This window comes from Carassius auratus, chromosome 36 (assembly GCF_003368295.1).
Source record: "Carassius auratus strain Wakin chromosome 36, ASM336829v1, whole genome shotgun sequence".
NCBI classification, from domain to species: Eukaryota; Metazoa; Chordata; class Actinopteri; order Cypriniformes; family Cyprinidae; genus Carassius; species Carassius auratus.
The window spans coordinates 2,273,777-2,289,788 of record NC_039278.1 but is presented as its reverse complement, the minus strand read 5'-3'; the positions used below and the strand labels follow the sequence as shown (position 1 = coordinate 2,289,788).

The 16,012-nt window shown below is 36.7% G+C and overlaps 1 protein-coding gene across 1 annotated transcript in view; it reads left to right on the top strand.

Moving 5' to 3' along the window:
- Positions 1-16,012, top strand: part of LOC113055619 (tubulin polyglutamylase TTLL7) — a 92,727-nt gene that overhangs the window by 41,810 nt on the left and 34,905 nt on the right. Inside the window, 4 exon segments of the mRNA XM_026222037.1 lie at positions 733-827; positions 2,924-3,028; positions 3,030-3,069; positions 13,544-13,617. Of these exon segments, the coding sequence (XP_026077822.1) occupies positions 733-827; positions 2,924-3,028; positions 3,030-3,069; positions 13,544-13,617 (314 nt within the window).

Sequence of the window (16,012 nt, the reverse complement as noted above, 5' to 3'; positions counted from 1 at the left end):
GTGCTCTGATATGCCTTGTCAATTGTCTGGTAATCACTGGCCATGCTTTGAAAACTCTGCAGCAAACAAGATCAAAGTTTTAGTTGTTTGAACTTGAATCTCGCTTGACCTGCATGCAGCGCTTCTCTCCATAGAGGTCATCATTTACTCAACCTCATGTTGTTCGAAACCTGTGTGAGTTTCTTTTTTCCGGGGAACAATATTTGAAGCTTTATTTTCAATGCCATTCCAATGAGCAGACCATTAATGAAGCTTTCAAAAATCATACAAAAACATGAAAAAAGCCCATAAAACAATTTTACTATATTCCAAGTCTGATGAAAAGGAAAATTAAATGTTGATATCTGCCCTATTAATGAAAATGTTGATATCTACATCTTCTTTGTGCGTTCATGAGAGAAGTAGCAATGTTGCCTGGTTTGTAGCCTGATTTTGTTTGTTTGGGTCTAACCTTTTTAATGAATTCTATGAGTTGGTTCACAGATTAGACTGAATGGGTTCTTGAGTAACTGACCAACACTGAATAACACTGAGTAACACTGAACCAGATTTAGTTTTTTTTTTTTTAAGGGAGCTGATGCCCTGTGATTTTCCAATAATGGATAACAATGACTGCTTCTATGTGGCCTCTCAGTCCTCATTAAAAGATGAATATTGCTTCATGTTTTTAATTAAATAGAAAAAAATTATACTATATGAAAACAAAAACATCTAACTCTTTTTCCTCTACAGATCAATCGTGCACCGAGTTTTGGGACAGATCAAAAGATTGATTACGACGTGAAGAAGGGGGTTTTGCTCAACACCCTGAAACTCCTCAACATCAGGTATGAAGCAGTACTCTCTCCAGAGTCCCATTAGAAAAAGAAAGAAAGAGTTAATCAAAAAACTCACTCTTCATTCCCAGATGTCTACCAGTCTTTAGTGTTTTAGAAAATATTGATTCCTTGATCTCCACTAAGAAGTTACTTGAAACTCTTTCTCCTCATGCACTTGTATTTGCTACTGTTTGATTAGAAAGAAGATTTTTAGACACTTGAACCACATTTAAAAATATCTGAAGGTCACAGGTTTACATGACAAAATATAAAAACAAGTGGCATCTTCAGTGTCCGTCCAAGTTTTTAAACTATTTAACCTTTCACAGAGTTGAGCCAGTTTGCAGTTACTGTAATGCAACTGATTCAGATTTTTAGTAGATGTATGAAATATGTTTTCATACATTATTTAACAAATCAGATTTGTTAAATAATGATAAAATTAGCTAAGATTTGACAACCACAAAATGTCACAATACTGTAAATTTTTGGAGACCATTTTACCTGTTTTGACATAAAACGATATTGCTTGCTTTATTTTGTTTCGGAAATGCTGTAATTGTGTTTGAGTTTAAAGATGTATTCTTGGTTGATGGGGATAGTTCACCCAAATATGAAAATTTGTGTTAATTTACTAACCCTCATGGTCTGTGTCTGTGATTGTCGGTTCTTGAGAGTCAAAAAAAGCATATACATACAAGACCAAATTAAAGCCTGTGGTTCCTGATGATATATTGAGGTCTTATGAAGTGAAATGGTCAGCCTCTGTGTTACATGTTCGCAAACAGGAAGAAACCAATAACAAGGGGAGAAACACAGCAACCAATAACAAAAGGGGAGGTAACAAGAGCACGTAACACTCTGCCAGAAAATTATTAACAACATTATTAACTTTAATCCACAGTCTGGGTAAACAGTTCTTAGCGTGTTCACGACAATGGACCGTGAACTTTCTCTGATGCATTATGACATATATGCGGGCGCATATTAATTTGGTCTTGTCTGTATATGTTTTTTTTTACTCTCTCAAAAACCGGCAGTGCATGAATTGCCAAGGACATCACTTTCACCTAAAAACTTTTTACTGTTCTAAATAAAAAACTTTCCTACATCTTGGATGGTCTGAGGGTGAGTAAATTAACAGCAAATTTTCATCATCTCTTTAAGTAGAATTTAAATGGTTATGAGATGATTTGAAACCTATTGATATAGCAAGGTAAGCAAATGGTTTAATCCCACTAGTCTCAGGTATTTATAGTCTTATGGATATAATTTTTAACTGATTGTATATTTTTAGTTAAATGTTTATTGCTACAACATTTGTATGTTTCAGTAAGTTACATTACTGTGAATACTGAGGGTAATAAAAATGTATTTCAATCTGTTTTCTATTACAGTAAGTTTATTTAACTTGAAATGTTCCTAAACTGTGTGTTTATTTGTGAGGATTGTGTGTTTTTGTGGGAATGTTGTGTATGTTTGCTTGTGTATGTATGTTTTGTGTGATTGCCTGTGTACATCTGTGCGTGTAGTTATATGTCAGTATGCTGGGTTTCTGGTGATTGATTATCATAGACCTGGGCTTCAAATCTCAGGTCCACCTATTGTACTTAACATACCCGAGTGGACCAACAATGGTGGTAGAATAGGAAACAACAGCAGACAAACTCAATCCAGCAGTGGATCAGATTTCTGGATGCATTGCTGCCATTCTGTCGCAGTGATTTTCTTGGAAGTCTCCACAGATGTTTACTGTGTCCCAGCTGATCCAGCTGAGTTCTTACCAGTAACATATCAAAGCGACTCCTGTGTTATTTCCCCAGCAGTGGCAGGACAAAACCAATAACTCGGTGACAAGAACTCAGAAGTGTGAAAGTCCTATCAATAAAACGAGAGGCTTCCCTGGTGGTTCAGGAGCCCGCTGACCCTGAGTGGTCACTTCCAACAGCAAATTTGAAGGGCCAGTGAGCGATGAAATCTTAAAGTGCAGAATGCTGTCAGGTCAAGTGATGTATGGAATCTCGGAGTCTGTCAGGATTTCGGCTGGGAGTTTGGGATACTTTGTGTGCTATTACTGGAGCATTTATTTATTTATTTTTACCCAGAGTGAGTGATAAACAACGGAATTTGGCCCAGCAGAAAGCTGAAGCCCAGCGACGACTGTACGGACAGGGATCAGTGCGGAAACTGACGGCCGGATCATCAGAATGGGAAACAACGCCACCAAATAGAGCGCAGGAGAGAAGAACTGGTGAGACCTCTTCAGCATTTTAAAAAAATACATACTTTATTAAGTCATATTTACACAATTAATGAAGCAAAATAATATTTTGATGTTGGAGCCATGGAGTAGCAGTTTGTGCAATGGCTCTAGACTTGTAGAGTCTTGGTGCTCATGTGTTGGTGTCGCTGTTGCTGTTGGTGTCGCTGTTGGACAGTGTTTTCTCTACTTCCTGTTGGCCTTGTGTAGCTAATCATAGCTCCATGTAGCTGTTTTTATTTTATATTTTTTCTCTATAATCTTTCTTACTATCACTGTCTGTTTGTTTGTTTTTTTTTTTTAATTGTAAAATATAACTTAATTCACACCATATTTCTGATATTATCGATCAATCTTATCAGATTAACTTTGATCGTTCACTCTTCCGTGACTGCAGTACACCTGCAAAGCGTTAGCACTCGTTAGCTTGTCATTAGCGTTTTCTTCTCTCCTCTCCTCTCCTCTCTCACGCTGCAGTTTTCCACAAGTTCATCAAACAACCGCAGTAAGAATATTTCATCAAGCACGGTGAGTAATGGCTTCTCCTACAATTGTTATTTGCACCTCTTGCCACATGTACAGTTTATCTATCTCTGTCGCTGATGAGGGATTCACATGTGATAAATGCAGGGAAACAGTTAGGCTGACAGAGAAGATTTCAGAATTAGAGACACGCATCCAAACTTTAATTGAGGACAGTAAGAATGTTAGGGCTCTAGATATGGCTTTGGATGCGTCTAGCTCAGGGATTCCTGTACATTGTCCGGTTCCAGCAGAGCCCCTGCAGCAGGGCAACTGGGTGACGGTGAGGCAGCGTAGTCGTGGGTCAAAACACCGCTCTTCTGTTCCGATCAAAACATTAAACAGGTTCTCCCCACTCAGTGATGCACCCACTGAGAAACCTGATGAAAGTGCTCTAGTTATTGGTGATTCTATTGTACGGAACGTGAATATAGAGACACCAGCCACCATAGTCAAATGTTTACCGGGAGCCAGAGCGCCTGACATCTTGGCAAATTTAAAAGTGCTGGCTAATGCTAAACGTAAATACAGTAAGATTGTTATTCATGCCGGCGCTAATGATGTTCGACTTCGCCAGTCGGAGATCACTAAAAATAACTTTAAAGAGGTGTGTGAACTTGCAAGCACGATGTCCATATGCTCTGGTCCCCTCCCTGCTTACCGTGGTGACGAGATGCATAGCAGATTGTCATCACTCAATGGCTGGATGTCTAAGTGGTGCCCACAGAATAACATAGGTTATATAGACAATTGGACGAGCTTTTGGGGCAGACCTGACCTGTTTAAAAGTGATGGTCTTCATCCCTCCTGGGGTGGCGCCACTCTTCTGTCTAGAAATATGGCAAATAGTCTTAGTGTTTATACTTGACTAACTGGGGCCCAGGTCAGGAAGCAGACAGACTGGCTAAACCGACCGTCTGCTAGCTGCCTCCCGTCACAGAGGTCAGTTAATTCTCAGCACATAGAGACTCTTTCACCTAGATATCACACTATAGAGACTGTGTCTGTTCCACGAACTAGAAAATACAAAAAACGTCCAAACCAAGTTAATGCTAACAATTTAATTGAGGTTCAACAAATAAAAAACAAATGCAATATGGATAAACAAATGATAAAGATTGGCTTATTGAATATCAGATCCATTTCTACGAAAACACTTTTTGTAAATAATATGATAACTGATCATAATATAGATGTGCTCTGCTTGACAGAAACCTGGCTAAAACCTGATGATTACATTATTTTAAATGAGTCCACTCCCCAAGATTATTGTTATAAACACGAGCCGCGTCTAAAAGGCAAAGGGGGAGGTGTTGCTTCAATTTATAATAACGTTTTCAGGATTTCTCAGAGGGCAGGCTTCAAGTATAACTCGTTTGAAGTAATGGTGCTTCATATAACATTATCCAGAGAAACCAATGTTAATGATAAATCCCCTGTTATGTTTGTACTGGCTACTGTATACAGGCCACCAGGGCACCATACAGACTTTATTAAAGAGTTTGGTGATTTTACATCCGAGTTAGTTCTGGCTGCAGATAAAGTCTTAATAGTTGGTGATTTTAATATCCATGTCGATAATGAAAAAGATGTATTGGGATCAGCATTTATAGACATTCTGAACTCTATTGGTGTTAGACAACACGTTTCAGGACCTACTCATTGTCGAAATCATACTCTAGATTTAATACTGTCACATGGAATTGATGTTGATAGTGTTGAAATTATTCAGCCAAGTGATGATATCTCAGATCATTATTTAGTTCTGTGTAAACTTCATATAGCCAAAATTGTAAATTCTACTTCTTGTTACAAGTATCGAAGAACCATCACTTCTACCACAAAAGACTGCTTTTTAAGTTATCTTCCTGATGTATCCGAATTCCTTAGCATATCCAAAACCTCAGAACAACTTGATGATGTAACAGAAACTATGGACTCTCTCTTTTCTAGCACTTTAAATACAGTTGCTCCTTTACGCTTAAGAAAGGTTAAGGAAAACAGTTTGACACCATGGTATAATGAGCATACTCGCACCCTAAAGAGAGCAGCCCGAAAAATGGAGCGCAGCTGGAGGAAAACAAAACTAGAGGTATTTCGTATTGCTTGGCGGGAAAGTAGCATATCCTACCGAAAAGCATTAAAAACTGCTAGATCTGATTACTTTTCTTCTCTTTTAGAAGAAAACAAACATAACCCTAGGTATTTATTCAATACAGTGGCTAAATTAACGAAAAATAAAGCCTCAACAAGTGTTGACATTTCCCAACACCACAGCAGTAATGACTTTATGAACTACTTTACTTCTAAAATCGATACTATTAGAGATAAAATTGCAACCATTCAGCCGTCAGCTACAGTTTCGCATCAGACAGTGCACTATAGACCCCCTGAGGAACAGTTCCACTCATTCTCTACTATAGGAGAGGAAGAATTGTATAAACTTGTTAAATCATCTAAACTTACAACATGTATGTTAGACCCTATACCATCTAAGCTCTTAATAGAGGTGCTTCCAGAAGTCATAGGTCCTCTTCTGACTATTATTAATTCCTCATTGTTATTAGGACATGTCCCCAAAACCTTCAAACTGGCTGTTATTAAGCCTCTCATAAAAAAGCCACAACTTGACCCCAGAGAACTAGTTAATTATAGACCAATCTCGAATCTCCCTTTTCTGTCCAAGATACTAGAAAAGGTGGTATCCTCACAATTATATTCCTTCTTAGAGAAAAATGGTATATGTGAGGATTTCCAGTCAGGATTTAGACCGTATCATAGTACTGAAACTGCTCTCCTTAGAGTTACAAATGATCTGCTCTTATCATCTGATCGTGGGTGTATCTCTCTATTAGTTTTATTGGATCTTAGTGCTGCGTTTGACACAATTGACCACAACATTCTTTTGCATAGACTTGAACACTTTGTTGGCATCAGTGGAAGTGCATTAGCATGGTTTAAATCGTACTTATATGACCGCCATCAGTTCGTAGCAGTGAATGAAGATGTATCATATCGATCACAAGTGCAGTATGGAGTACCTCAAGGCTCAGTTCTAGGGCCGCTACTCTTCACGCTTTATATGTTACCCTTGGGAGATATCATCAGGAAACATGGTGTTAGCTTTCACTGTTATGCTGATGATACGCAGCTCTATATTTCCTCGCAGCCCGGTGAAACACACCAATTTGAAAAACTAATGGAATGCATAGTCGATATAAAAAATTGGATGACGAGTAATTTCTTACTGCTAAATTCAGAAAAAACAGAGGTGTTAATCATAGGGCCTAAAAACTCTACTTGTAATAACCTAGAACACTGTCTAAGACTTGATGGTTGCTCTGTCAATTCTTCGTCATCAGTTAGGAACCTAGGTGTGCTACTTGATCGCAATCTTTCCTTAGAAAGCCACGTTTCTAGCATTTGTAAAACTGCATTTTTCCATCTCAAAAATATATCTAAATTACGGCCTATGCTCTCAATGTCAAATGCAGAAATGTTAATCCATGCATTTATGACTTCAAGGTTAGACTATTGTAATGCTTTATTGGGTGGTTGTTCTGCACGCTTGGTAAACAAACTACAGCTAGTCCAAAATGCAGCAGCAAGAGTTCTTACTAGAACCAGGAAGTATGACCATATTAGCCCGGTCCTGTCCACACTGCACTGGCTCCCTATCAAACATCGTATAGATTTTAAAATATTGCTTATTACTTATAAAGCCCTGAATGGTTTAGCACCTCAGTATTTGAATGAGCTCCTTTTACATTATACTCCTCTACGTCCACTACGTTCTCAAAACTCAGGCAATTTGATAATACCTAGAATATCAAAATCAACTGCGGGCGGCAGATCCTTTTCCTATTTGGCGCCTAAACTCTGGAATAACCTACCTAACATTGTTCGGGAGGCAGACACACTCTTGCAGTTTAAATCTAGATTAAAGACCCATCTCTTTAACCTGGCATACACATAACATACTAATATGCTTTTAATATCCAAATCCGTTAAAGGATTATTAGGCTGCATTAATTAGGTAAACTGGAACCGGAACACTTCACATAACACCGTACTTTCTACATCATTAGAAGAATGGCATCTACGCTAATATTTGTCTGTTTCTCTCTTGTTCCGAGGTCACCGTGGCCACCAGATCCAGTCTGTGTACAGATCAGAGGGTCACTGCAGTCACCCGGATCCAGTACGTATCCAGACCAGATGGTGGATCAGCACCTAGAAAGGACCTCTACTGCCCTGAAAGACAGCGGAGACCAGGACAACTAGAGCCCCAGATACAGATCCCCTGTAAAGACCTTGTCTCAGAGGAGCACCAGGACAAGACCACAGGAAACAGATGATTCTTCTGCACAATCTGACTTTGCTGCAGCCTGGAATTGAACTACTGGTTTCGTCTGGTCAGAGGAGAACTGGCCCCCCAACTGAGCCTGGTTTCTCCCAAGGTTTTTTTCTCCATTCTGTCACCGATGGAGTTTCGGTTCCTTGCCGCTGTCGCCTCTGGCTTGCTTAGTTGGGGTCACTTCATCTACAGCGATATCGTTGACTTGATTGCAAATTAAAACAGACACTATTTCAACTGAACAGAGATGACATCAATGAATTCAATGATAAATCTGCCTTTAACTATCATTTTGCATTATTGAGACACTGTTTTCCAAATGAATGTTGTTCAGTGCTTTGGCGCAATGTATTTTGTTTAAAGCACTATATAAATAAAGGTGATTGATTGATTGATTGATGTTGAAAATTAAAAATGGGGTGGACAGGGGTTTCAGGGGGCTTGGCCCACCACCTCTGTCCCTGTGCCCCCTCACCTCGGGTGCCATCTCCAGAGTGGGTTCCCTGATTACAGTTTGTGAGGCAGGTTACTGTCCTGGGAAGATCTCCCGCTCAGAAATACGAAATGGAGAGTGGGTGGGTGTTGGCTGCCAAATACACTGATTAAAAGTGAAAAAAGAAGGGAACAGTGTTTGCTTTACAAAGCATTCTAATAATCTTTGCTCATATTCTTAAAATGTCAAACTGCTAACAATTTTCACTTTGCAGTTTCAAATTATGCTTTTACTGTATGACAAAAAATGATGAGTATTTTAAGTTTCAGCTGATTTCACCAGTGCATCTCGTGGACACTATATATTCACTGCAAACAGAGCAGCCTGTTCATTATCAAAATAAAACACTGTATGAGGAACATATACTAGTCAATTTAAATAGTATGTATTACAATCCATGCCGTTGAGCGTGAGCCCCGTCCATGCGCTTTCATTGCGATATCTTTTGAATGCACGCATTCTGCTCCCTTAGGAGTTAAACGGGTGGGCATCACCCCCACCCCCCATAGCGCCCTCTTGGGGATGCAGCACAAGTTCCCATTTAAGGGGGACTATAACAGCCTGTTTATAGTGTTTATAATGTTGGTAAATTATAACATTAGGCTTAAGTCCTATTGGTATTATTTACAAATGTAATAAAATGCAACTTACGTGTTTTATTTTTCCTCAAAAATGTAAAATGTATGTTTAAAACTGATAATAATAATAATAATAATAATAATAATAATAATAATAATAATAATAAAAAAAAATATATATATATATATATATATATATATATATATATATATTAGTAGCAGTCTGGGCTGGGCCAAATTTGACTTCATGCTGGTTTTATCACAGTCTTGTTGGGAAATGTTTGTGATTTTATATTTATGTATGATAGTTTCTGACGATTAAAACAAAAATCAGACTAGTGTATTTATGAATCAAATAACTACTACTTTAGTAAAGTAACTTAAAATGTTTGTGTGTTTTATTTGTTCATATTTTTAGTTACTTTAAATAGCAAAACTACAACACTTCCAAATAGGCTATTTCAGAGCTGTCAACACTAGAAACTCTCATGTCATGAATTCAGTTGACCAACACCTTATTCATATGTAAAACTAGGCAATGTTATTACATTTTAAATATAAAATTAATTGTTATTTTGAATTGTTTATTCATTTGTACCCATTACATCTGAAAAGAACTTTTTCCAGCCTACATATCTAGTAGTAGTTTACAAAATTTAGATCAATCAGTATTGGGTGCCATCATTTATTTATTAATTTTTTTCAGAGTGAACCCTTTCGCCAAAAAAAAAAAAAAAGAAAGAAAAGAAAACGTGTTTGCTTCCTCATTTTTCAAAGTAATGGATTACGATATATATCTTTACTCCATAAAAAAGTAAGTAATTGCATTACTTTTATGCAGAATAATGCATAACTTTACTTGTCCATTACAGGGCTTGTTAAATAGGTTTTAAATTTAAAAACAATTTTATATTTTAAATTTTTTGCAACTGTAAAGGCCCTTCACAAAAAAAGTGAAATTAATAAACCTCAGGCTTTAGGAAGTGCCTCTATCCCTGCAACTCCCTCTCTTTCCCTCTCAACGTTCAGTGGATAAATGGGGAAGCAAAGTAACTTGCATTACTTATTTGATAATGTAACTGATATTTTGTTGTAATTATAAAAGTACATTTTTATTTTACTAGCTACTTGAAATAGTAATCTGATTACTTAACTTGAATTAAAGCATTAACCCAGTTACAGGTGCTGATCATATAATTAGAATATAATCAAAAAGTTGATTTACTTCACTAATTCCATTCAAAAAGTAAATTTGTATATTATAATCATTCATTACACACAGAGTGATATATATCAAATGTTTATTATAACTGACAACTAAGGAAAATTCAAAATTCAGTATCTCAGAAAAATAGAATTTTATTTAAGACCAATACAAAGAAATAATTTTTAGAAATCTTGGCCAACTGAGAAGTTTGAAAATGAAAAGTATGAGCATGTACAGCACTCAGGGCTCCTTTTGCCTGAATTACTGCAGCAATGCAGTGCGGCATAGAGTCGATCAGTCTGTGGCACTGCCTTCAGCTCTTCTGCATTGTTGGTTCTGGCATATCGCATCTTCCTCTTCAAAATACCCCATAGATTCTTCTACGGGGTTAAGGTCAGGCGAGTTTGCTTAAACCAGGTACTTTTAGCTTTGGCACCAAGTCCTTTTGGAAAAAGAAATCTGCATCTCCATAAAGTTGGTCAGCAGCAGGAAACATGAAGTGCTCTAAAACTTCCTGGTATATGGCTGTGTTGACCTTGGAATGAAAACACAGTGGACCAACACCAGCAGATGACATGGCACCACAAACCATCACTGACTGTGGAAACTTTACACTGGAACTCAAGCAACGTGGATTGTGTGCCTCTCGTCTCCTCCTCCAGACTCTGGGACCCTGATTTCCAAAGGTAATGCAAAATTTACTTTCATTAGAGAACGTAACTTTGGACCACTCAGCAGCAGTCCAGTCCTTTTTGTCTTTAGACGCTTCTGATGCTGTCTGATGTTCAAGAGTGGCTTGACACAAGGAATGCGACAGCTGAAACCCATGTCTTGCATATATCTGTGTGTAGTGGTTCTTGAAGCACTGACTCCAGCTGCAGTCCACTTTTTGTGAATCTCCTCCTTGTGCAAGGTGTCAATGGTCGTCTTTTGGACAACGTTCTTGTGAGCAGTCTTCCCCATGATTGTGCAGATCAAAGAACTAGACTGAGACCATTAAAGGCCTTTGCAGGGGTTTTGAGTTAGTTAGCTGATTAGAGTGTGGCACCAGGTGTCTTCAAATTTGAACCTTTTCACAATATTCTAATTTTCTGAGATACTGAATTTGGGATTTTCCTTACTTGTCAGTTATAATCATCAAAATTTAAATAAATAAACATTTGAAATATATCAGTCTGTGTGTAATGAATGAATATAATATACAAGTTTCACTTTTTGAATGGAATTAGTGAAATCAACTTTTTGATGATATTCTAATTATATGACCAGCACCTATATATATTTTATTTTACTAGCTACTTGAAATAGTAATCTGATTACTTAACTTGAATTAAAGCATTAACCCAGTTACAGGTGCTGATCATATAATTAGAATATAATCAAAAAGTTGATTTACTTCACTAATTCCATTCAAAAAGTAAATTTGTATATTATAATCATTCATTACACACAGAGTGATATATATCAAATGTTTATTATAACTGACAACTAAGGAAAATTCAAAATTCAGTATCTCAGAAAAATAGAATTTTATTTAAGACCAATACAAAGAAATAATTTTTAGAAATCTTGGCCAACTGAGAAGTTTGAAAATGAAAAGTATGAGCATGTACAGCACTCAGGGCTCCTTTTGCCTGAATTACTGCAGCAATGCAGTGCGGCATAGAGTCGATCAGTCTGTGGCACTGCCTTCAGCTCTTCTGCATTGTTGGTTCTGGCATATCGCATCTTCCTCTTCAAAATACCCCATAGATTCTTCTACGGGGTTAAGGTCAGGCGAGTTTGCTTAAACCAGGTACTTTTAGCTTTGGCACCAAGTCCTTTTGGAAAAAGAAATCTGCATCTCCATAAAGTTGGTCAGCAGCAGGAAACATGAAGTGCTCTAAAACTTCCTGGTATATGGCTGTGTTGACCTTGGAATGAAAACACAGTGGACCAACACCAGCAGATGACATGGCACCACAAACCATCACTGACTGTGGAAACTTTACACTGGAACTCAAGCAACGTGGATTGTGTGCCTCTCGTCTCCTCCTCCAGACTCTGGGACCCTGATTTCCAAAGGTAATGCAAAATTTACTTTCATTAGAGAACGTAACTTTGGACCACTCAGCAGCAGTCCAGTCCTTTTTGTCTTTAGACGCTTCTGATGCTGTCTGATGTTCAAGAGTGGCTTGACACAAGGAATGCGACAGCTGAAACCCATGTCTTGCATATATCTGTGTGTAGTGGTTCTTGAAGCACTGACTCCAGCTGCAGTCCACTTTTTGTGAATCTCCTCCTTGTGCAAGGTGTCAATGGTCGTCTTTTGGACAACGTTCTTGTGAGCAGTCTTCCCCATGATTGTGCAGATCAAAGAACTAGACTGAGACCATTAAAGGCCTTTGCAGGGGTTTTGAGTTAGTTAGCTGATTAGAGTGTGGCACCAGGTGTCTTCAAATTTGAACCTTTTCACAATATTCTAATTTTCTGAGATACTGAATTTGGGATTTTCCTTACTTGTCAGTTATAATCATCAAAATTTAAATAAATAAACATTTGAAATATATCAGTCTGTGTGTAATGAATGAATATAATATACAAGTTTCACTTTTTGAATGGAATTAGTGAAATCAACTTTTTGATGATATTCTAATTATATGACCAGCACCTATATATATATATATATATATATATATATATATATATATATATATATATATATATATATATATATATATACATATTCTTTAGATTCATTAGATTTACAGACAAAGCACGTTTTTGAGAAGTAGAAGGTGCTTTGTGCACCTGTCCTTGATTGGTCGATCAGCGTTTTATCATATGAAGAGATTGAAGAGTTTGCGATGACTGCAGGTAGGTGGTATTTTCAAAGGGCAAAGCTAGATGCAAAAGAGGAGTGAGATTTGGGGATTGGGGGCTGAATGAATATGCCTGTACCAGCATTTAGCAGAGATCAGTGACTATTATAGAAGACACCCTGCTGCGCCACTGCAAATTGACCAGCTGACCTTTCCACAATTATAGTTTTTGATGTATTAAAATGGTACAGTGGGAGTTAAATCTGTATGAATTATGAATGGGCCCCCTGTATTAACAAGTGTAGAGGAAAGGCTGTTATTTGGCCTGCTAACTCTCAGACTTCATTAAGTTGCCTCATAATAGAGGCAACGAGTCATCCGATGCCATTGTTATTCGGTTTTGGGTGGCTAAATTACACTGCAGGATAGCACTAACAGAAACAGGGCTTGATTTCTTTGTTGTTCTTCCTGCTTCTAGCTGCTTATTCACTTGTGTTGTGTTTTCAGAAAGAAAGACTGGCCCAAGTCTGCAAACAGGTCTCTAGGGATGAGAACGAAAAGCGGCACCTGGGGAACTACAGGTAGGGAAGCCGCTTTGACAATTGGTATCCTGTAAGAATGCACGCTTACACTTGTGGGGTCTCTTGTGGCTTGGTTTGGGATGTGATGGTATGAAACAATTTCTTAGGCTCTTATGTGAGGACAAAACAAGGACACGAGTGGTTCTAAAAGAAAAGCAAAATAGTAAGACACCAATGAATGTTTGAATCCAGTCTTTGGGTAACATTCTATTTATTAATATAATTTTAAGTTTATTTGCAGATTTGTGTTTATATTCCTTGCTTTATCCCTGTAAAAAGACGTGATTTTTTTTTTTATTTTTATAAACTTATACATGATTACTTAATTTATACACACAAACAGTACATACTTAAGTACATACGTACATTGGTCAAAAATGAAAAGGGGTTCATATACATTTTTTTAATAAAAATCAGGTATATTTGGAACCTGACATAAAATTTGGAAGATGTCATAAAAAGATAAAAAAATGGAGTCCCCATTGTAATTTTAAATCTTTCCCAGTCTTTGCCACTATCCTTCAAACCACAATATTTTACCCATTTGTCGGGAATATATATTATTTTTTAAAATTAAAATATAATACAATTTTGTATGATCACTTTTATATATTTTATTAAGTACAGGTCACAATAAGTATGTTCGTTAATTTTTACATAAATATGTGTTAAGCTGAATGATGATGGAACATGATTTCACCCATATTTTGCCTTTTTATTTTCACAAACGTTATCTGAAACATTAAAATAGACACTTGACTTGCATTTAATATGCTTTCTATGTATATAAAATTACTTTTTAAAAATTGTATTAAATGTGGACATCAAAATTAGACAACTTGTCTTTGGCCCACATACAAGGCCAAAGTAAGCTAATGACAACATTATAGAAAATATGCAATTAAATTAACATTTATTTGCAGGCTTGAATTATTATTTTTTCCTCAGTTATGACTGCTGATATGAGAGCCCTGGACTAGAAGAACCGAACATCAGTATTTTTATATATTTCTGTCTGAGATTGCTTGCTGCGGGACATTACACAACTTCAGGTTGCTACTTTAATGACTTCAAAAGAAGTTTTGTAAAGAAGCCAAATGCATCAGCAGCAGCCAAATGCTTGTTACATACAAATTCAGACACTAGTATGTGCCAAATGAAGACCTGCCATTAAGACTTGATTAACCTGACCTCATTACACAATCATCTTGACTAACCCTACGTATTTACCATAGAGGCTGGTTTTATCATAGAGAAATTGCAACATTTAGCATGTGATTTGCTGTGATTTTTCACTCGGAAAAAAATAACAAATAATAAATGCAGTCACTTTGTAATTGCTCCTTAATATGGAGTTTACATGTCAGAGCCTCAGAGGAGGAATACAAAACAAATGCCTCTTCCTAAATAGGTCATTTTATGCTTATGCATGTAACTGCTGTTCTATTCAACTCTAAATAAAAACACCCCAAAAGATGCTGAAACATGAAAAAATAAAAATAAAAAATGGTTTGAGGTTTGTGGGTCAGACACAGATTTCAGCATGTCATATGCCGGAGACTAAGCCCACTTACTCTTACTAGATTACTTCTCCCACACAAGTTTGTCCATCATGCTTGTAGCTCTTAATGGATTTGGGGTGGTTTATCGTCTGATCTGAACATTTACATTTACTTGTGCATTTTGATTACGTTGAAGCCAGAATCCGAAAGAGCTGTTTTAAATGTCACACGCCAAGTGACTTTTAGTTTATTGGGCTGAAATGTGGAAATATGGGAGGTAAAATTAGTTACTCACTCTACCTTCACTGTTTATTTAGATTGAGGTGCCACTATTATTTTGGTCAGTGGTTTTCAAATGTTGGGTCAGACTCTTCTTAAAAAAAAAAATTATAAAGGAAAAATTAAAAATGCAACTAACCTTAAAATTGTGTTAAGTTATGATAGTAACATAAATAGTCTTATTACACAATTTTCTGGAATACTTGATGCTGATTGGTCAAATGCTGCCTTCTGCAGTCAAATATTCACAATTTATTTATTTGTTAAGTAGTCACTATAATAACCAGGATCATTTTTGCATTCTGACAGTCATTACTTAAAAAAACAAACAAACATACAAAAAAAACGCTTCAGGATGGTACAATTTCATCTTGACTCTACATTTCAACTTTTAAAAGGAAGTCAAAACATTTTTCATGTTTTGTCGATGATGTCAGTAGCTGTCCAATCCAATTACAGTATTTTTGCACATATACATTTATCACTGGTTAAACATCTAAAACTAATACAATATTAATCCCATTGTTTGTGTTAAAATGGTTAAACTAATTTAATAGTTTTCAAGAATGGACATTACATGGACATTTTAAAATGGAAAAATTTTATCCGAAAAG